The sequence below is a fragment of the Leopardus geoffroyi genome, chromosome D3 (assembly GCF_018350155.1).
Source record: "Leopardus geoffroyi isolate Oge1 chromosome D3, O.geoffroyi_Oge1_pat1.0, whole genome shotgun sequence".
In the NCBI taxonomy this organism is placed as follows: Eukaryota; Metazoa; Chordata; class Mammalia; order Carnivora; family Felidae; genus Leopardus; species Leopardus geoffroyi.
This window is the reverse complement of record NC_059339.1, coordinates 23048458-23065263: the sequence shown is the minus strand read 5'-3', so window position 1 is coordinate 23065263 and position 16806 is coordinate 23048458. Positions and strand designations below refer to the sequence as shown.

The 16806-nt window shown below is 47.0% G+C and overlaps 1 protein-coding gene across 18 annotated transcripts in view; it reads left to right on the top strand.

Annotated features, from left to right (window-relative positions):
- The window catches only part of MTMR3 (myotubularin related protein 3), a 150823-nt gene extending 143057 nt beyond the window's left edge, over positions 1-7766 (top strand). For 11 of the 18 annotated variants that reach the window (XM_045457753.1, XM_045457751.1, XM_045457757.1 and 8 more), the window contains 3 exons: positions 51-139; positions 918-944; positions 2834-7766. In XM_045457753.1, the coding sequence (XP_045313709.1) occupies positions 51-139; positions 918-944; positions 2834-3005 (288 nt within the window). In that variant the 3' untranslated portion in view covers positions 3006-7766. The remainder of the gene's footprint in view (positions 1-50; positions 140-917; positions 945-2833) is intronic. The other 7 variants (XM_045457746.1, XM_045457747.1, XM_045457750.1 and 4 more) reach the window with 1 other exon arrangement.
- The last annotated feature ends 9040 nt before the right edge of the window (positions 7767-16806 follow it).

The window sequence follows — 16806 nt, the reverse complement described above, 5'->3', positions numbered from 1 at the left end:
AGCTGGATGGCTCATCTCCCATCACTAACCTGGCCCCATCTGTTTTACAGATGACCCGTTGGCTCCCTGACCACCTGGCCGCCCACTGCTACGCGTGCGACAGCGCCTTCTGGCTCGCCAGCAGGAAGCACCACTGCAGGTGCCATTGGGGGGTGTGGTGGGTGGGCCAGGGTGTGGAGGCTACATTTTGGCCCTCAGTGCCTGCAGCTTGGAGAAGTGCAGGGATCTGGCTGGCAGTGTTCATCTGAGGCAGACCCTGGGGTCTACAGGACGCCAGCTCGTCTTTTGTGCCTCTGAGATTGGTGTTTGCATTTGGGGTCTTATTTCCAGTTCAGAGTGATCATGATAAAATTTTGAAATGTGCAAATGATGTCCCCTTTTGCTTTGCTTCCTGGATTAGCAGAGCAACAGCCACCACCCAAACTACCATTTCTTACTCCTAGAATACAATTTCTTCCTATTCAACATGGCTGCTATTGGCAAAAACAGTTTTCCTGCTGTGGGCAGGGAACTTCATTTGCCTACTCCTTACCTTGCTCCCTGACCCCAAACTTGTTTTCCTTGTGCCAGTAGTGATGAGACCTAGCTGCGGGGACTAGTGGGGACAGCTGAGAACACAGTGTTCAATCCTTAAGGCTCCTGACTTTCTTTCTTTCTTCTTGGTTGGGGTAGTTAGTTGCTAGGGATGTTTTGCCCCAACTGGGGTGGTAGCTGACTGGAGGATGTTCAGTGTTCTTGGGATAGGATGTTTATCTGAATCCTGACATAGTTCACCCACATAAGTGAACCCAGGTAGAAAATGGAACCACTTCTTTGTCTAGAAATGATGCTTCTAGGACTGTATATCTCCCCACCCTGCGCCCCAAGCCCGAATGACTTTGGTTGGCTTCTCTGAGCTCTCTCTCCCCTCCTTGCAGGGACACTGACCGTGTTGATCAAACGTGGTGAGCATTTACAACAACCTGTCTGTGATGTCTACACATCTACAATAACTTCTCCACACTAACACTGCCATTTCCCCCTCTCTGCACTCATTGGGATAAAGCCGGGGGCTGGGAGTGCAGGCAGACAGGTGGGATTGGGGGGAATCCAAAGCAGCTGACTGAGGAGACTATGAGGGCCAAGTCAGGCTGCAGTCATGCACTCTCTTTCTGCCCACACAGGTCAACTGAGCCATCTTGCTTGTGACTGAGAAGCAGTGCCTCAGCTGGGGCTGGTCTTGTGGAGCTTTCAGAGCTATTTCTTTTGGGTTAGTCATTGAGTGGAATGCTAGAATGATGCTTCATGACCTCCAAGTCAGACAGCATTGCTGCTTCTGTTTTTTAAAAAGAGAGTGAGACTGAACAGAGGTGGTCTTCCCAGAGAACTGTTTTAGCATGGAAGACTTTAGTGGGAGGTTCCACTTAGGGTCTGTTAGGATCCCTTGAAAGAAACCAGATAGAAAAGCTTAACTGATGAAATTCATGTCAGGATGAACTCCAACAGGTATGATAAATAAATGTAGATGAACTGTTCAGAAATAGATTTAGGTAGTTTTTTTGTGTAACCACAGGTTCTTGCTGACTCATGTTTTTCAGAAACGTGAGTGCTTACTGCGTTCTAGAAGATGAAGTTGTGTGTGTTTGTTTTGGTTCTCTGTCCTTCCATTGCCCCATGTATAGCCTTCTCCTTGTGGTTTTTTGTTTGTTTGTTTTTGGTCTGCAAAGGGTATTTAGTATTTTCTCCTCTGTGTCCAGGTGGTCCTTAATCCAGCAGTGGGTTTGCATTCTGAGGAGCATAAATGAAAAGGTAGTGAGTGATGCTGGCCGAGGAGGAGGAGGATTTCCCTTCAGCTGTTTTCCCCAAGTCTTTGGTGGGCGACTTCAGGCTCCTTGAAGTCTCCCGTTCTTGGTTTTATTGAGATTGATTTGTACTTAAGGTCCTAGCAGAGTGGGGTTGTAAGGTGGGCAGAAACTCATCCTCTGCCAGTCCCTTTCCTCTTAGCTGTGAAGGGTAGCTGTTTGGATGTGCACCTGTGCTGCGCAGACACATCATAGCTGGGCTTTCAAGTGGAGGAGGAGAGAGGGGCCTGGGTACAGTCAGGCCTTTGGGTGGAGCTTTGATATTCCCTGGAGATGCACGGAGGCAGGGGAGTGAGCCATAATTGACTGACACCTATCTAATAAGGGGGGTGTTTGTGCACGTGTGTTCATTTGTGCTCTTGTCCTTTCACCCTGAGCATGCGTCACTGGTTGCTTGTCTTCTGGCTTTGCATGCTGGCAGCAGGGCAGTCCTTGGTGACAATAGTCTGTTCTCCATGACCCTGTCTCCGAGCCTCTGGAGGAGTAGCCCGTTGGGCAAGGCTCCTCACTCCCCGGCTGGGCTTGGTAGTTTGTCTCCTCTGAGGGGCTCGGAGGTAGTTCCATTGGACTCTGGCCTCTCTGTGACCACAAGTTACACAAAGGCCATTGCCCAGGTGGGTGTGGCCAAGTGGGTTTTCTGGGCCAGAACTTACCCAGTGAGCTAGCAGCTACTCCTGCCCTGGGCCCTTTTGTTCTCATGGATCTCTCTTGAACATCTTCCTGTGCACCTGGTAATCTTGAGCCATAATGGTGAGGCAGCCAACTGTCCTTGGCCCTAAAGTCACAGTGGCGTGCGACTATGCTAGGTAGGGATCCCCCCCTCTTTGCTTGGCTTGTTCCTGGGCTAGACAAATGAACAGTTCATTGTTGGAGGAGTCTCTAGCACATCCGAAGGACGTACTACAACAAAGTCCTGTCTTCTGAAGTTGGTTTCCCCACACCATATCTGCTACTGAAACTAACATTGTTTTGTTTCTTCTTCTCATCTCAAGGAATTGTGGGAATGTGTTCTGCTCCAGTTGTTGTAATCAGAAGGTTCCAGTTCCCAGCCAGCAGCTCTTTGAACCCAGTCGAGTGTGCAAGTCTTGCTATAGCAGCCTACATCCCACAAGCTCCAGCATTGACCTTGAACTGGATAAGCCCATTGCTGCCACTTCAAACTGAAGCTCAGTGACCTAGGGCGGGCAGAGGCCAAGCTGCTGTTCCTCTGACAGGCCCACAGCCTGGGCAGACCGAGAGGCCCGTGCACTTTGGAATGGGGGCATGGAACCACCTGTGCAGAGTGACAGAAATTTGGGATGTACCACTGGACTGTAGATTGATTTTTATTTCCTGTTTTGTTTTTTTCCCCTCTCCCTTTTCCATCCTTCCTCTGCTTCCAAGAAAGAAAGTCTGCTGGTTGTCTTAAAAAAAAAAAAAAAAAAAAAATTTTTTTTTTTTTTTTTTTTTTTTAAATGGAAGACCAGAGGTTGCCAGCCCTCTGTGACTGTTGAGCCACCTGTTGTCCCATGATGCTGAGGGTTGGCTTGGTTCCTCAGGACGGAGAGAGGCTGGTCAGAGTCAGGAGTGGAGGCCTGAGCTAGTGGGGAAGAAAGCTGGGGCTGTTGTTTGTGACCATTCCTCGTGCCATTGTCACATCAGAGCTGACTGGAAAAACCTGTGCTGCTGAGGAGGCTGAAGCATCTTCCTAACAGACTGTCCCAAGTGCCCTCTGCCTCCTCACAGGAGCCGGGCCAGTTCCACCTCACAGATAAATGGGATTGGCATTTGGAGGGAGGGGCACATAATAAAACGTAACCCTTCTGAGCCTTGCTTTGGGGAAGGAAGGTGTTTGTTGTCCTGAGGCAAGCGAGAGGGCCTGGGAATCGGGGTGGCCAGCATTGTTCTCTCTCGCATGGGATTCTGTTTTTAACTCGACCCAGATGGTTTAGGGTTCCCTTCGCTGTCATGAGTATGCCTCCCTCAGCCAGGCTGTGTAGTGCTTCCCACCCTCAGGCATAGGAGTACAGACTGGCCAGAGTGCAGTGGTCCTGCTGCCATGGCCAAGGCCAAAGCCTTCCCTGAGCCCGGGTGCACCTAGAAGCCCCTGCCGGGACCTGGTCCCCCAAAACAATCTCTTTTCCTTGACCAGCACAGGGAAATCCAGACTCAGGGTTCCAAAAATTTCCCATTCCCAAACCAAACAAATCATGGATCTCCCCCTTAAGGGGTAGAATCAGCTTTTCAGAGTGCAAGCGTCTGGAAAAGGGAGTATGTCCCATACAATCAGCCTTCCTTCTCCTTCCCTTCCTGGGGCAGTGGGAAGGCCCCAGCAGTCCCCCTGCCCTGTTCCTGTGCTGCTGGCCAGCAGTGAGGGGCCACTTGGTGACTCTGCAGGGTTCTTTAGAGAAGTGACACAGCCTGTAGGAGATTTGGGGCACCTTTCCTCAGTAAGCTTTGATGTGGTCCAAAAAGAGCCTTAAATCAAGAATATTTGTGGTAGAGGTGAGTGTGGGGAAGGGTGGAGAGGAGTTTATAGGTTTGTGCTTTGTAATCTTGGCATCCATGTTTTGTGCCTGCCCTCCCTCTCAAGGGAGGGGCCATGCTTGGCTCTGCTAAAAGCTGCTAAGTGGTAATGGCGGATTGTGGTGAGTGGGTGGGGGTGAGGCCAGGGAACTCTCTTACCCTCTGGAAGCAATTCCCTGGCCAAGGGAAGTTGTCTCAGGAAGCTGGCTCCTGTGTGTGCCTCTGTGTGGTTAAGATGTGGCCCAGAGCCTTCCTTGGAGCTGTCAGTCCAGGCAAAGCCAAGAGCATCTGAGCACGTCCCTGACTTCCCAGTTGCAGCAGGTTGCTCGCTCGGAGTTTGAATTCAGTGAAACAGGGTGTAGTTCTTCTCCGCACTCTGTGTGGTCTGGCCTTGCAGGTAGGGAGAAGTCAGTCTAATTGAGATTGTGCAGTTCTAGTGATAGGTGCCAAGAGGTTATGATACGGGTTTCTTGGGTCTGATGTACAGTGTGAATAAATGCTTGCAGCTCTTAGCCCTTTTCGATCAATGAAGCACTTTTTTATTAATATTTTTCTTTGTATGTAAAGGAGGAACCGTAACTCTCCGTAGCTGTACATATAACCCTTTTCTCCTAAAGAGGAGTCAGTCAGCGCTCCTATATTTTTCATTTTTTGTCAAAGCAAGAAGTAAATACTTTAGAACTGTTAAATATATAAATAAAGTGAATAAAGTTTAGTGTTCCGCATGGTAGCATTTGCTAACACGTTCCAATTCTTTGCCCTGTGATTTATTCCCTCTTCATCCCTTTTCCTTCTTAAACAGCAGCAATTGGAGGTGCTGCCGGGAAACTGAACTTTGGCGAAGGAAAACTACAGGTTTCTGTTCTACTCTGGACCTTTGCAAGGAGCCACAGCACAATGCCCAAGCACTGAAATGTATTTCCTTGATGGTTTTGTCCCTAACATCTCCAAAACTAAGAAGGCAAAACAGTTGGGCATCTTAACACCAGGGGTTCTTTCTCATCTGGAGAACTGAGCATCAATAGTAAATAAAACTACCTCTGGTCTCTAGGCTCCTTTCCCCACGTGCGCCCCTACCCCCGCTGTCACTGCTGATGATTGATGGATCGCAGGGCAGCCTGTGCTCTGGCTCCTTAACCCCACCACACCCGGGGAGCACCAGCTGCACCTGCAGCAGTGGTTAAGCACAGAGCCCTGCATGCAGTGGAGTGTGGAAGACTTGGGGCAGGGGGAGGTGGCTGGAAATGCTTCTGTTCTTGGATGAGAGCATATGGGAGAGCAGAGAGCCCTTGGGGGGCAGAAGCTGAAACGGATGTGATTGGATTATGTGCCTAACTGTAGGTCCCCTTCCTCCCTCCGTAGAGAGGGCTGAACTTCTCTTTAGATCTGCAACCAGCCAAGCAAGACCCTAGCATCTAGTCCCTTCTTGACTAGTTCTTGCTCTTCACAGAGGTGGATTTTCTTTCTCCTGCATCACCACGGGGCATTCTTCCCATCCCACAGGTCTGTGGGAGAGCTACAGTAAGCAGTTCCTCCCTAGGGAAGGTGGGTGTGATTAGTGCCCAGCCCTGGGCCTCCCTGAGGGCCTCCACTCTGGGGCAGGCTTTCCAGGGTCACTTTCTGGATGTATTCTCTGCCTAAAGTACATGAACACAAAGTATATAAACAGCTCAAATGATACTAGTCTGAAAGCTGAGAGTGCCATCCAGCGGGTGTTTGAGAATTAGCCTGTTCTCTGGAAGGAGAAGGTGCCACTTCAGCTGCTATCGGGAGGGCCATATTCAGACTGTAAAAATGAGTGTGTCCTAGCCAATGTCTGTCCACACACAGCTCCTGTTTCTAATCTCTAAGGGTTCAGCCCTCTGCCAGTTAAAACACTAGCAGAACCTAGCAAGGCTGTCAGGGGCCCATGGATGTGGAGCTGCTGGGGGTGGGAAGATGAAGAGTCAACGTGCTGAGAAGACCGCACAGTGTGCATCTCAGGCTAAGGAAGTGACGTGGGAGATGGCCAGGTGCTGACAGAGGTGGTTTTCCAAGGGCAAGGCTGGCTTTCTGAGGACCCCACATGGAGGAATTTGGTGTGAAGCAATGGGGGACTAAACAGTGATCTTGAGCTGCCAGGATGTCCTCCTCCAAACTTTCTTATCCTGGCATTTTCTCAGTTTTCCCCTTCTTTCCAGACTCTGGCCTTAATCTCAGTCCAAAAGATGATAGGGCTGCCTTAATCCACTGGGATTTTCTAGTGAGGATGTACAGAAAAATTTTTCTTTACTTTGCTATTATGTTCACTATTCATTTCTATGTTAGCAAAGTATATTCTAAGACTTAAAAAGCTGTGGCAGATTTGACAGAGAATGAACAAAATGGTGCCAGAAGACCTGTTAAACAATATTCAGCTATTAAAAAATACTGAAATGGGAATCGAGGGTACACCCTAGAATAAGATTACAGGCTATTGAAATGGCTGATAGACTTTAGCTGCTGTGCATGAGGCTGGGAGATTCCGTGTTTGCTGAAGTTGTTAACTCTAGCCCTGACCTCTACTGATCCTTTAAGCACGAGGGCGGATTTGAAGGTGCTGTTGCAGGAATTCATTTAGCTAGTGCCCATTCAAGTGATCTGACCCCCGGGCTGCACCTGTATCCAATTGAATTCGGTGAGGATAGGCTAACAGCAGTTGAAAATGAGCCCTAGGTTGTGGAGCAGTGACTGACTCTCCGTTTGAAGTTTTGAGTGACATGGCAGGAATCCTAGGATTTAATTTCTAGTCACGTTTTCTAAGAACATTTGTCCTAAGTTGAGGTTACTGACAAGGTATCGTGAGGGCCGGCCTAGAATGTTTGAGACGCTTCTAGCTGTAAGAGGTGACCCTCCTAAGGCTTTGATTATTAAAACACAAGGTCCGCTGTCCCCAGCACATAACCACACTGACACTTTGTTCCTCTCCTCTGTATGCAGTTCACCATCTGCACATTTTGCACAGGTACCAGCTGCCTCCCCGGTGGAACAGGCCTCTTCTAAGCTAGGCCCACGTTCAGAGGCATGAGGGGAAGGACCCTCCCAGCCCCCAACAGGAATCACAAGGTTTTTGCTATTGTATTTTATTTACCACTTCCGGTCTTTTCTCTCCTGCCCAATTTGGGTCACCTTTTCTTACAGCGCTCCTGGCAGTTGCATTTAATTGTATTTCCAGTGAAATTTGTTTGGCATTGGCATTTAAAATGGGCCTTTAACTGCTTCCTGATTGGTTCATACATTTTTTTTTTTTATGCAAACGTAACCTATGAGGCTCCGATGCTGTTTAAGAAATGTGCTGTGTGTTGCTGCAGACAGTAGTGCTTGCCTATTGTAACAGTGTTGATTTTGCTGTAGCCTCAGTGACCATGTAAACGAAATAAATTTGTCATTTTCACCCACAAACGGTTGTTCAGCCCCTGGATTCCGGCTGCCACTGTGGTTCTCTAGTCAGTGCTATGACCAGTGTATTAGGTGCTGGGGATGAGTCAACTAGGCCCCTTAGTTGGTCCAGGAGAGGAGGGAGGGGCCTGGCCAGGAAGGGACAGCAGGGGTCAGCGTTTGTGTTTTGGAGGTAAGGGACTTGAAATCCTGACATTTACAGGTGGAAGGGGCCTTATAGATCATGTAGTTTTGTGGTTTCTGCACTGTTTTGTGGGGAGGGAGCCCCCAGGCCCATTCAAGTATTAGACTTACAAGTAAGATATGATTTGAAGAAAGGTTTTGGTGCTTAAAGTCTGAAAGTGATCGATTTAATTCAAAGTCCTGTTTTTTTCATTGAGGGAAACTGACCCTCAGGGAGTGGTAAAGACTTAAGGTTGTCAATGAATTAACAACAAAATCTGAATAGGAAACCTTGCCTGACTCCACCTCCACCACCTTCCAGTGCTCTTGGGCTTCCAGAAGACAGCCTTAGATAGCTATTTTAACCTGCTTATCTTTGAGCTAGCCAAGCCAAAAATCTCACAGAAGAGCTTAGTAGTTGACACCAAAAGGCTTAAAACTGGGAGCCTTCTCCCTTCTAACCAAAATTAAAAGGTTTTGGTATTATAATCATTGCTTTTGTTTTTAACCTTCCAAATATATAACAGTAGCCTGAACTAAGTAGTGACATTGTCTTAAATTAGTGGGATGGAGGGGGGGGTGCCTTTTTACTACTGCAAATGGGTTAGTTGTGAACGGTCTCAGCCTCCAATTTATTTCTGAATTTGTAGGATACAGGAAAAAAATCCTTACTGTAAATAGGTAAGTGGCTGCAAATGGTAATAGTCACAGCTTGCCTGCAATCTCTGGTTATTGACAAAAGTGAAGTAGATACTTGAAAAAAAGGATTAATAGGGAAGAATATTCAATACCTGCTTTAAATCCTTATCCTCCATAGATTAGTAAGAAACACCCGACGATTATAAATAAGCACTCAAGTTATTCTACAGTGAGAGCCACTAGCATTGAGTTGCAGCTGGGCATGGTGATCCAGGCACCAGGCTAGCACCCTCTGCATCGCTGACCTCTGAGAAGCCTACACAGAGGCAGCTACAGACACCTTATTGTGAGGTCTCAGGCAGTCTAAGCTAATGTGTTTTATCGTTGAGTGTACATATTAGAGATGATTTTTAATATTTAATATGATCTTTGAAGTGTTTTCAGGGATCCCCTGAAGCACAGCCACAAGAGCCAGTTTCAAAACCACTAGTTTGGTGAAGAGAACCTGGGTTTGTAATCCCAGGCCCGCAGCACCAGCTGAGACGCCGGTGGGTGGGTGAGGAACTGAGCATTTCCTCATCTAGAGCAGAGCACTTGCCAGAAGAGGAGGTCGAAGGTGGGTGTTTAGTAAATGTTCCCCTCCCCACTGTTCATGAGATGAGATGGCATTTCTGTCTCTGGCTGCTGGCAGCCATTCTATTTTACCATATCTTAAAACTAGAAGACAGTTGGCCCCACCTCATGTCCTCCACCTTACAGAGATAAAATTTTGACTTTGAAGCATTCTGATCTGAGTTTTACAATAAATTACAAAGTATCACTACTCAAAGACTTTAAAGTTCATGTATGTACTTTATTAAAGGATTAAAATTTTTTTTTTTTTTTAATTTTTTTTTCAACGTTTATTTATTTTTGGGACAGAGAGAGACAGAGCATGAACGGGGGAGGGGCAGAGAGAGAGGGAGACACAGAATCGGAAACAGGCTCCAGGCTCTGAGCCATCAGCCCAGAGCCCGACGCGGGGCTCGAACTCCTGGACCGCGAGATCGTGACCTGGCTGAAGTCGGACGCTTAACCGACTGCGCCACCCAGGCGCCCCAAGGATTAAAATTTTTTTAATGGAGGCGGGTCTGCAGGTGTACTGATGCTTTAAAATTATATAAAAGCAATGAAAGGGGGTCAGAAAGAAACTGCTTGTTGGGTTTGAGGAGGTGGCAGCTGAGAACTCCTGTGCCCTGTGGAGACTGAGGTGGCCTCACTTTGCTGAGGTGCCAGATTACACACTGAACTGCAAGATATAGACCCACTCTCCAGGCTGAGGAACAGGGGAGGCAGAGCCAGGTGGCCCTTACCTCTGTAGCGTAGATGTCTGAGGCAGAGGCCTGGGCCCAGGCTGTGTGCTCTATCTAGCAAGAGAGCCACCATGAGGATCCTAGAGTCCGTGGTTGGAAAAGGAAGCGAAGACCTTGCATTCATATGATCCTCCCTGCCATCTCCAATGCTAATGGAGCCCAAGGTAGCCGAACATATTAAGGCTTTGTCACGCAAGTTAAAATAGATAAGTGTTAGTTGTAAATGGTTCCCCTGTTGTACTTTGTTGCCATTTGGAAGGTCAGTCCCTAGAACTGCAGGTTCTTTCAAGTCACCCAGAAAGTGGTACCCACTAGCATACTTTCTTGACTGGGGGCAGCTCCCACTCTTGAGGTCCCTCCCTGTCAGCCCTTGGGACGTGACCTCCCTCCTTTGGCACCTCAAGGGTATGATTTTTCATCTGACTTGATCAACCAGCTCAGAAGCTCCTATTGCCCCTCTAACACTGTTCTCAGATGTCCCCAAGTACTAGCCATACACCCCAGACCCTGCCCCAAAGCATTCCTTCTCAAAGCACTTTACAACAGGGTAACCTTAATAAATCTCCTGCTGACTCTTACACCTCTTCAATTGGCCTTCAGGGACTTTTCCTGACAGTCCTCTCCCTGCTTCCTAAATATTGGTATTCCTGAGGTTCAGTTCTCTGCCCTCCTTTCATGCATGCTTCCTTGGAGACTTACAAATCAAGGTATTTAAAATGGAGACACTTTATTAACCACAGCTCCCTATGAGTCTGCCAGGGATGCAGCAAAGGCCATGTTCCCAGGAGCTTGAAGAAACTGCTAGCACATCAGGTGTTCCCACCAGAGATGTGTTCAAGGCCATGCCTCACATGTACACTGCCCTCCACCCATCCCCATGCAGTTCTGAGGCATTAACTTCGGGACTGTCTCGGGCCTGAGGGCTCTGCTAACCCAATCTGGTCAGTGAAAGGAGGGCTGAACGCAAAGGCCTTGCAGCACCTGACCTTGCTCTTTTCCACTGCTAGGTTTGGTGGTTCCTTACAGAGCAGTCAGTGCCTGGAGCTGGGGTGAACATTGGTGCCAATCTGCTGTTCCCTCCTCCACTCCCAAGGAGGACGTTAACCTCTTTCCAGACACCCTCCCTTGGACTGGGAAAAGCTCCATCATTCAGTCTGGTTATGAAGCTCACTCTTAAAAAATGCTGAACCATACCAAGCAGGAATGAACCAGAGCACCTAGAGCCGCCTTGACAGCTTGAGGGGAGGAGGCCAGCTGGGGCCTCTGCCTCTCCTTACCTGAGCATCCTTGATCATCCTTGTCATTCTTGTGTCCTCCACCCAGTCCTGTCCTGCAAGCACTCCAGATTTTTGGAGATCACGGCCAATGCCTGAAAAACCTGAATGGACCTGAGGGCAACAGCCTGGGTATCTGAGGTCATCTAGTCACCCCTCATTGCTGGGGACCCTCACTGAGGGTCTTTACTTTCAACAGCTCTGGATACACCAGGACTCCTTCATTTAACAAATAATTGAGGGTTATGGGTCTGCACAGGCTTCACTGGTGACTCACACATATCCGCCCCCACCGTCCCATGAGATGATGACATGGCATTTGTTTGTCTCAGCACTGTTTGCCCTAGGAGTGTGCCGTCTGTTAGGGAAGATGAGGCAGATAAAAATAAGTTAAAAGGTGCTTATTATCCAAAAAGAACTGAAAAAGCCCCTTTGAGTCAACCTACTTAAAGTGGAGACCAGAGTTGCATATATAAATAGTGAAAAAGGTTTGACTGGAACTAACTGCAAAACGAAACTACTAAAACTAGTATCTCTTAACAAAGTGCAATTGCAATTATGGGCTAATTCTTAGAACAGAATCATTTTATGTATATTTCCTTCCTAAACTTTATATGACTGCATAATAAAACAGACACCATTCCCACAGGGCAGTCAGTTTTGAAAAGTTAGTCAAGGGTCTCCTCAGTTTTCCTTAAGGCCTCTCTTAATCTGTTAGCTCTCTGATCCTCTAGCCATACACATGAAGTACCTAATTGGTTCCATGAAGCTCTTCATGTGTTAATGGGCCTCTCAGATCCTCATCTGCCAATGACTGCAATCTTTGAGCAGTTTCCATCAATACCTTTGTAACTTTATGAAATTCTAGGCTTTAAAACTTAAATTGTACTTCAGCACCATTGTGTTGTATTGTCAGTGTCAGAAGTTTCTGACCTCTTACAATCCTAAGCACGAGATGGGAGAGATGGACTATGCTGGGTGGAGGGTGTTAAGCAGAGAGATGTTTAAAAAGAGACAACTGGCCCCAAGTGGAGTCACTTGTGCTAAGCCCCATGTTAGCAAATCACAGCTTAATAACTAACCCAACTGCACCTTCAGCTCCTGAGGTATAACCTTTAACCAGTCATCATGGTACCTAGTCGGCACTAGTGAGATAAACCACTTGATAGACCCCTTCCGTTCCTGTTAGATAGGCTACCTTCCTGGAACAATGCATTCTTCACTAATAATTCCCCTGTTCCCACCCCCCATTTCTGCCTTTTAAAAACTTTGCATTTTGTATGGCCCTTCAGAGCTCCTTTCTATTGCTGGATGGGATGCTGCCTAACTCATGAGTCATTGAATCATGCCAATTTGATCTTTAAAGTTAGTTGAATTTTTGTGATCTAACAATGTCTAAATGGAAAGTAATTTTTTAAATGGTCAGTTGTTTGGAGAATATTTTTCACGTCTGAGGACTTTTGATTTCCTCTACAACTGGAGGAAGCTGGATATTGACTACTTAAATACGGCTCAAAGGAGGAAAAAAGCCCATCGACATGTCTGACCAGAGAGCCTGCCCTTGAGGGGCAGCAGTGATTTCAACTGATGGCAATATTGGGTCAGCAGGAGCCAAGACAGGAGGGCAGGTTTGGGGAACTGAGTGAGCTGGAGTGCATGGATTAGTAAGTGAGGAAATACCATTTAAATAGGCCAAGAAAGTCTATTTCAGGTTAAACACTGGTCTCCATTCTATAACTATTTGAGGTTTCTGAACAGAGAACTGAACAAAATGAAAATAGTTAAGGTTTTATTATGGGTCAGTCACTGTTTAAGTACTTGGATGGACACATGTAATTCTATCAACTTGGTGAAGTCAGTACTATTATATCCTCATTAGAAAGTAAGGCAAACGAGCCAGCATTGTGAAGGCCCTGGCCCAAAGTCACACAACAAATAAGCAGCAGAACTATGGTTTGAGACTGGGCCTTCTGCCTCCAGAGGCCACACTCCCAACTACTGCCCTACCCAGTCTCTCCTTAGGGCCAGCTGGGAGTGGGAGCTAGGAGGATGAAGTGGGAAGAATGGTAAGAGGCCATGTGCAGGATAAAAGGCCTAAATCAGAGTAAAGAAGGCTTAGGAGCAATTCCAAAGGGACCTTTAAAGTACTAGTACTGTTACATAGGACTATGTATTTCCAAAACCCAGAACTGTATTACATTATGCACAAAGGAGTACATGTTGCAAGAAGGAATTAGCTACTCACTAAAATTTACCAAATTTCTGAGGAGGAGCTCCCTCACTCAACTCTAAGACTTCTACCTCTAGCACAAAGACAAATCTGCATTTAAGATCATTGGCAGCAGACACCGACAACTCAGGGGTCGAGACAACTCTTAGCCTGAAGAAGCTAGAGCTTAGTGTCTGTGTGTGTGCAGCCCTAGCCTGCCCTGACCCGGGGATGGTGAGACCTGTGTTGTAGCCCCCTTAATTGCTTATTTAGAGGGTGGCCTTGACCACTCTACCCTGCTTTAATTTCTCATCTGTGGGATGTTTGTTCAATCAACCCACAAGGCTGTTGTTCTGTGAGGAAACAGATCATGTCTTACAAAGTGTAGCTGCCCTGCAGCTCGCATTGAACATCTACTCTGACTGACTCTCCACACCTTACCAGCTTTCCAGTGTAGTCCAAAGTTGGAGGAGGCAGGAATCCTGTTTGTTTTCCATGCAGTCTGCCCTGCTCCAAGGCAATGGCATGTCTCCGCTGCCAAACCAGAGAGAGGAGAGAAATATGTCAGGTGTTTCCACGGGTGGTAGAGACTCCTGGCCATCTCCAGCCAGGGGGTCCTCAACATGAAACACTTCATATTCAGCCACTATGGTTTGGAGTGTTGCCAGGGACAGGTTTTCTGGCTAGGGTGGGAACTCTTCCTTGGACTTCTGGGAGTCTTTCAGAGATGGACAACCTCACTCCCACGACAGGTGAAGGCTGGGTGAGTGGTCAAGTAGTGCTGGCTGGCCCCTCGCCTTCAGGGCTCTGGCCGCCTTCCCTCCATTCAGGCTGGTGTCTGGATGTGCAGTGGGTGATTCCTGAATTTCCCAAACACAAACCTCCAAATGTATTCCTATCCTGGAAAAGAAGAGGCAGCAGAGGCGACTCCCTGGCCAGTTTGTGGTGTCTCCCCTGCCTCTAAGGCAGTATTTTGCCATACGCTGCCTTGCCTGGCCATCCCTTTATGCATGCAGAGCTGGCCCTGTACCCCATGGAGAGCAGAGAAGTGGGGTCAGGCAGCATGTCTGACAGGTGGAGGAGTGGAGCCCATGCCTATAAAACTCCTGACCATGGCCTTGGGCAGGCAGAACTCTTGCCCTTGGGAAGTACACTCCTCTGAGTAGGAACAAACTTCAAAGGAGTCTTCTGGCACCCTTTCCTCCATGGTACCCTTAGCCTTGTTCTGCATTTCTGTAGCTCTCCCTGTCCCGAGAGTCCCTCCTACCTACTCCATCTACGCCTTTCTGGGCCTTACTGATTTTCTGTCTGAGTTATCCATTGAGGTATGTCGGGTGTCAAAGTCCCCCATTATTGTATTTACCATCAATTTCTCCCTTTATATCTTAATATTTGCCTTATATATTTAGGCACTCCTAGGTTGGGTGCATAGATATTTACAATTGTTATATCCTCTTGCTGAATTGATCCCCTTATCATTATGTAAAGCCCTTCTTTGTCTTTTCTTACAGTCTGATTTAAAGCCTATTTTGTAGTTTTCCATCCCTTCATTTTCAGTTTGTGTCTTTAGGTTTGAAATGAGTCTCAGATAGGCAGCATATAGATAGGCTTTGGGTTTGTTGGTTTTTTTTTTTTTTTTTTTTAAGATTTTTAAAAAAATGTTTATTCATTTTTGAGAGAGAGAGAGAGAGAAAGAATGAGCATGAGCGAGGTCAGGGGCAGAGAGAGCGGGAGACACAAAATCTGAAGCAGGCTCCAGGCTCTGAGCTGTCAGCACAGGGCCCAATGCGGGGTTCGAACTCAAGAATTGTGAGATCATGACCTGAGCCAAAGTTGGATGTTTAATTGACTAAGCCACTCAGGCACTGCCCCTCTCCCCCAAATATTTGTAATTTTTTTTGTTTTTGAGAGAGAGCGAGCAGGGGGTGTGGGTAGAGAGAGGGGGACAGAGGATACAAAGTGTGCTCTGTGTTGACAGCAGAGAACCTGATGCAGGGCTCAAATTCATGAGCCAGGAGATCATGACCTAAGCCGAAGTCAGAGGCTTAACCAACTGAGTCATCCAGGTGCCCCCTTTTAGCACTTTTGAATATATCTGGTTACTCCCTTCTAGCCTGCAGAATTTGTGCTGAAAAATCAGCTGATAGTCTTCTGGGTATTCCTTTGTATATAACTAGTTGCTTTCCTCTTGCTGCTGTTAAGATTCAATCTGTATCTTTAGTTTTGGACATTTTAATCATTACTTGTCTTGTTGTAAACCTATGTGGGTTCATCTTCTTTGGGTTCACAGCTCTGTGCTTCCTGGACCTGGATGTCTGTTTCTTTCCTCAGGTTAGGGAAGTTTTTAGCTATTATTTCTTCAAATAAATTTTCTGCCCCTTTCCCTCTCTTCTGGGACCCCTATAATGTGAATGTTGTTATGCTTGATGTTGTCTCTTTGGTCTCTTAAATTAGCCTCATTTTTTAAGTCTTTTTTCTTTTGGCTGTTGAACTTGGATGATTTCTACTACCCTATCTTCCATATTGCCAGTCCGTTCTTCTGCATTATCTAAGATTCCCTCTTTTCACTTCTGTTACCATATTTAAAAAAAAATTTTTTTTAATGTTTATTTTTGAGACAGAAAGAGTGCAAACAGGGGAGGGGCAAAGAGCAAGGGGGACAGAGGATCCAAAGCAGGGCTTGAAATCACAAACCATGAGATCATGACCTGAACTGACATTGGATGCTCAACTGACGGAGCCACCCAGGCACCCCTCAGTTATCACATTCTTCAGCTCTGATTTTTTAAAAATATTTTCTCTTCATTGAAGTTCTCACTGTGTTCATCCATTCTTCTCCCAAGTTCAATGAGTATCTTTATGACCACTGCTTTGAACTCTATCAGGTAGACTGCTTATCTTCATTTCATTTAGTTCTTTTTCTGAAGTTTTGTTTTGTTCTTTCATTGGAACATATCCCTGTATTTTGACTGATTCTCTGTGTTTGTTTCTATGTATTAGGTAAATCAACTACATTTCTTGGTCTTAAAAGAGTAGCCTTATGTAGAAGTTGTCTGTGGGGCACAGAAGTGCAAACCCCCTAGTTACTAGAACCAGGCATTACGAAGCTGTGCTGTGTCGGCTGCATGTGCCCTTCTGTAGTGGCTGGGCTGTTATGATTGCAAGTGTGTTAATGGGCAGGGCTGGGCTGGGCTGCGATGCCCAGCTGTGGCTACTGCAGGTTATGCTGGTGTGCAGGACTAGCCTCCAGTGTGGCTGGCTGCAGTTGTTGTGAGTGTACTGGTGAGTGGTGTTGCCCTTCCACCTCCAGCAGGAGCTGCTTTGGAGGGGTGCTGGTCTGGCTGAGGCTACCCACTGGGTGGGGCAGGGTTGTAGCCACTTTGTGGGGGTGGGGCACCAGTCCTGGT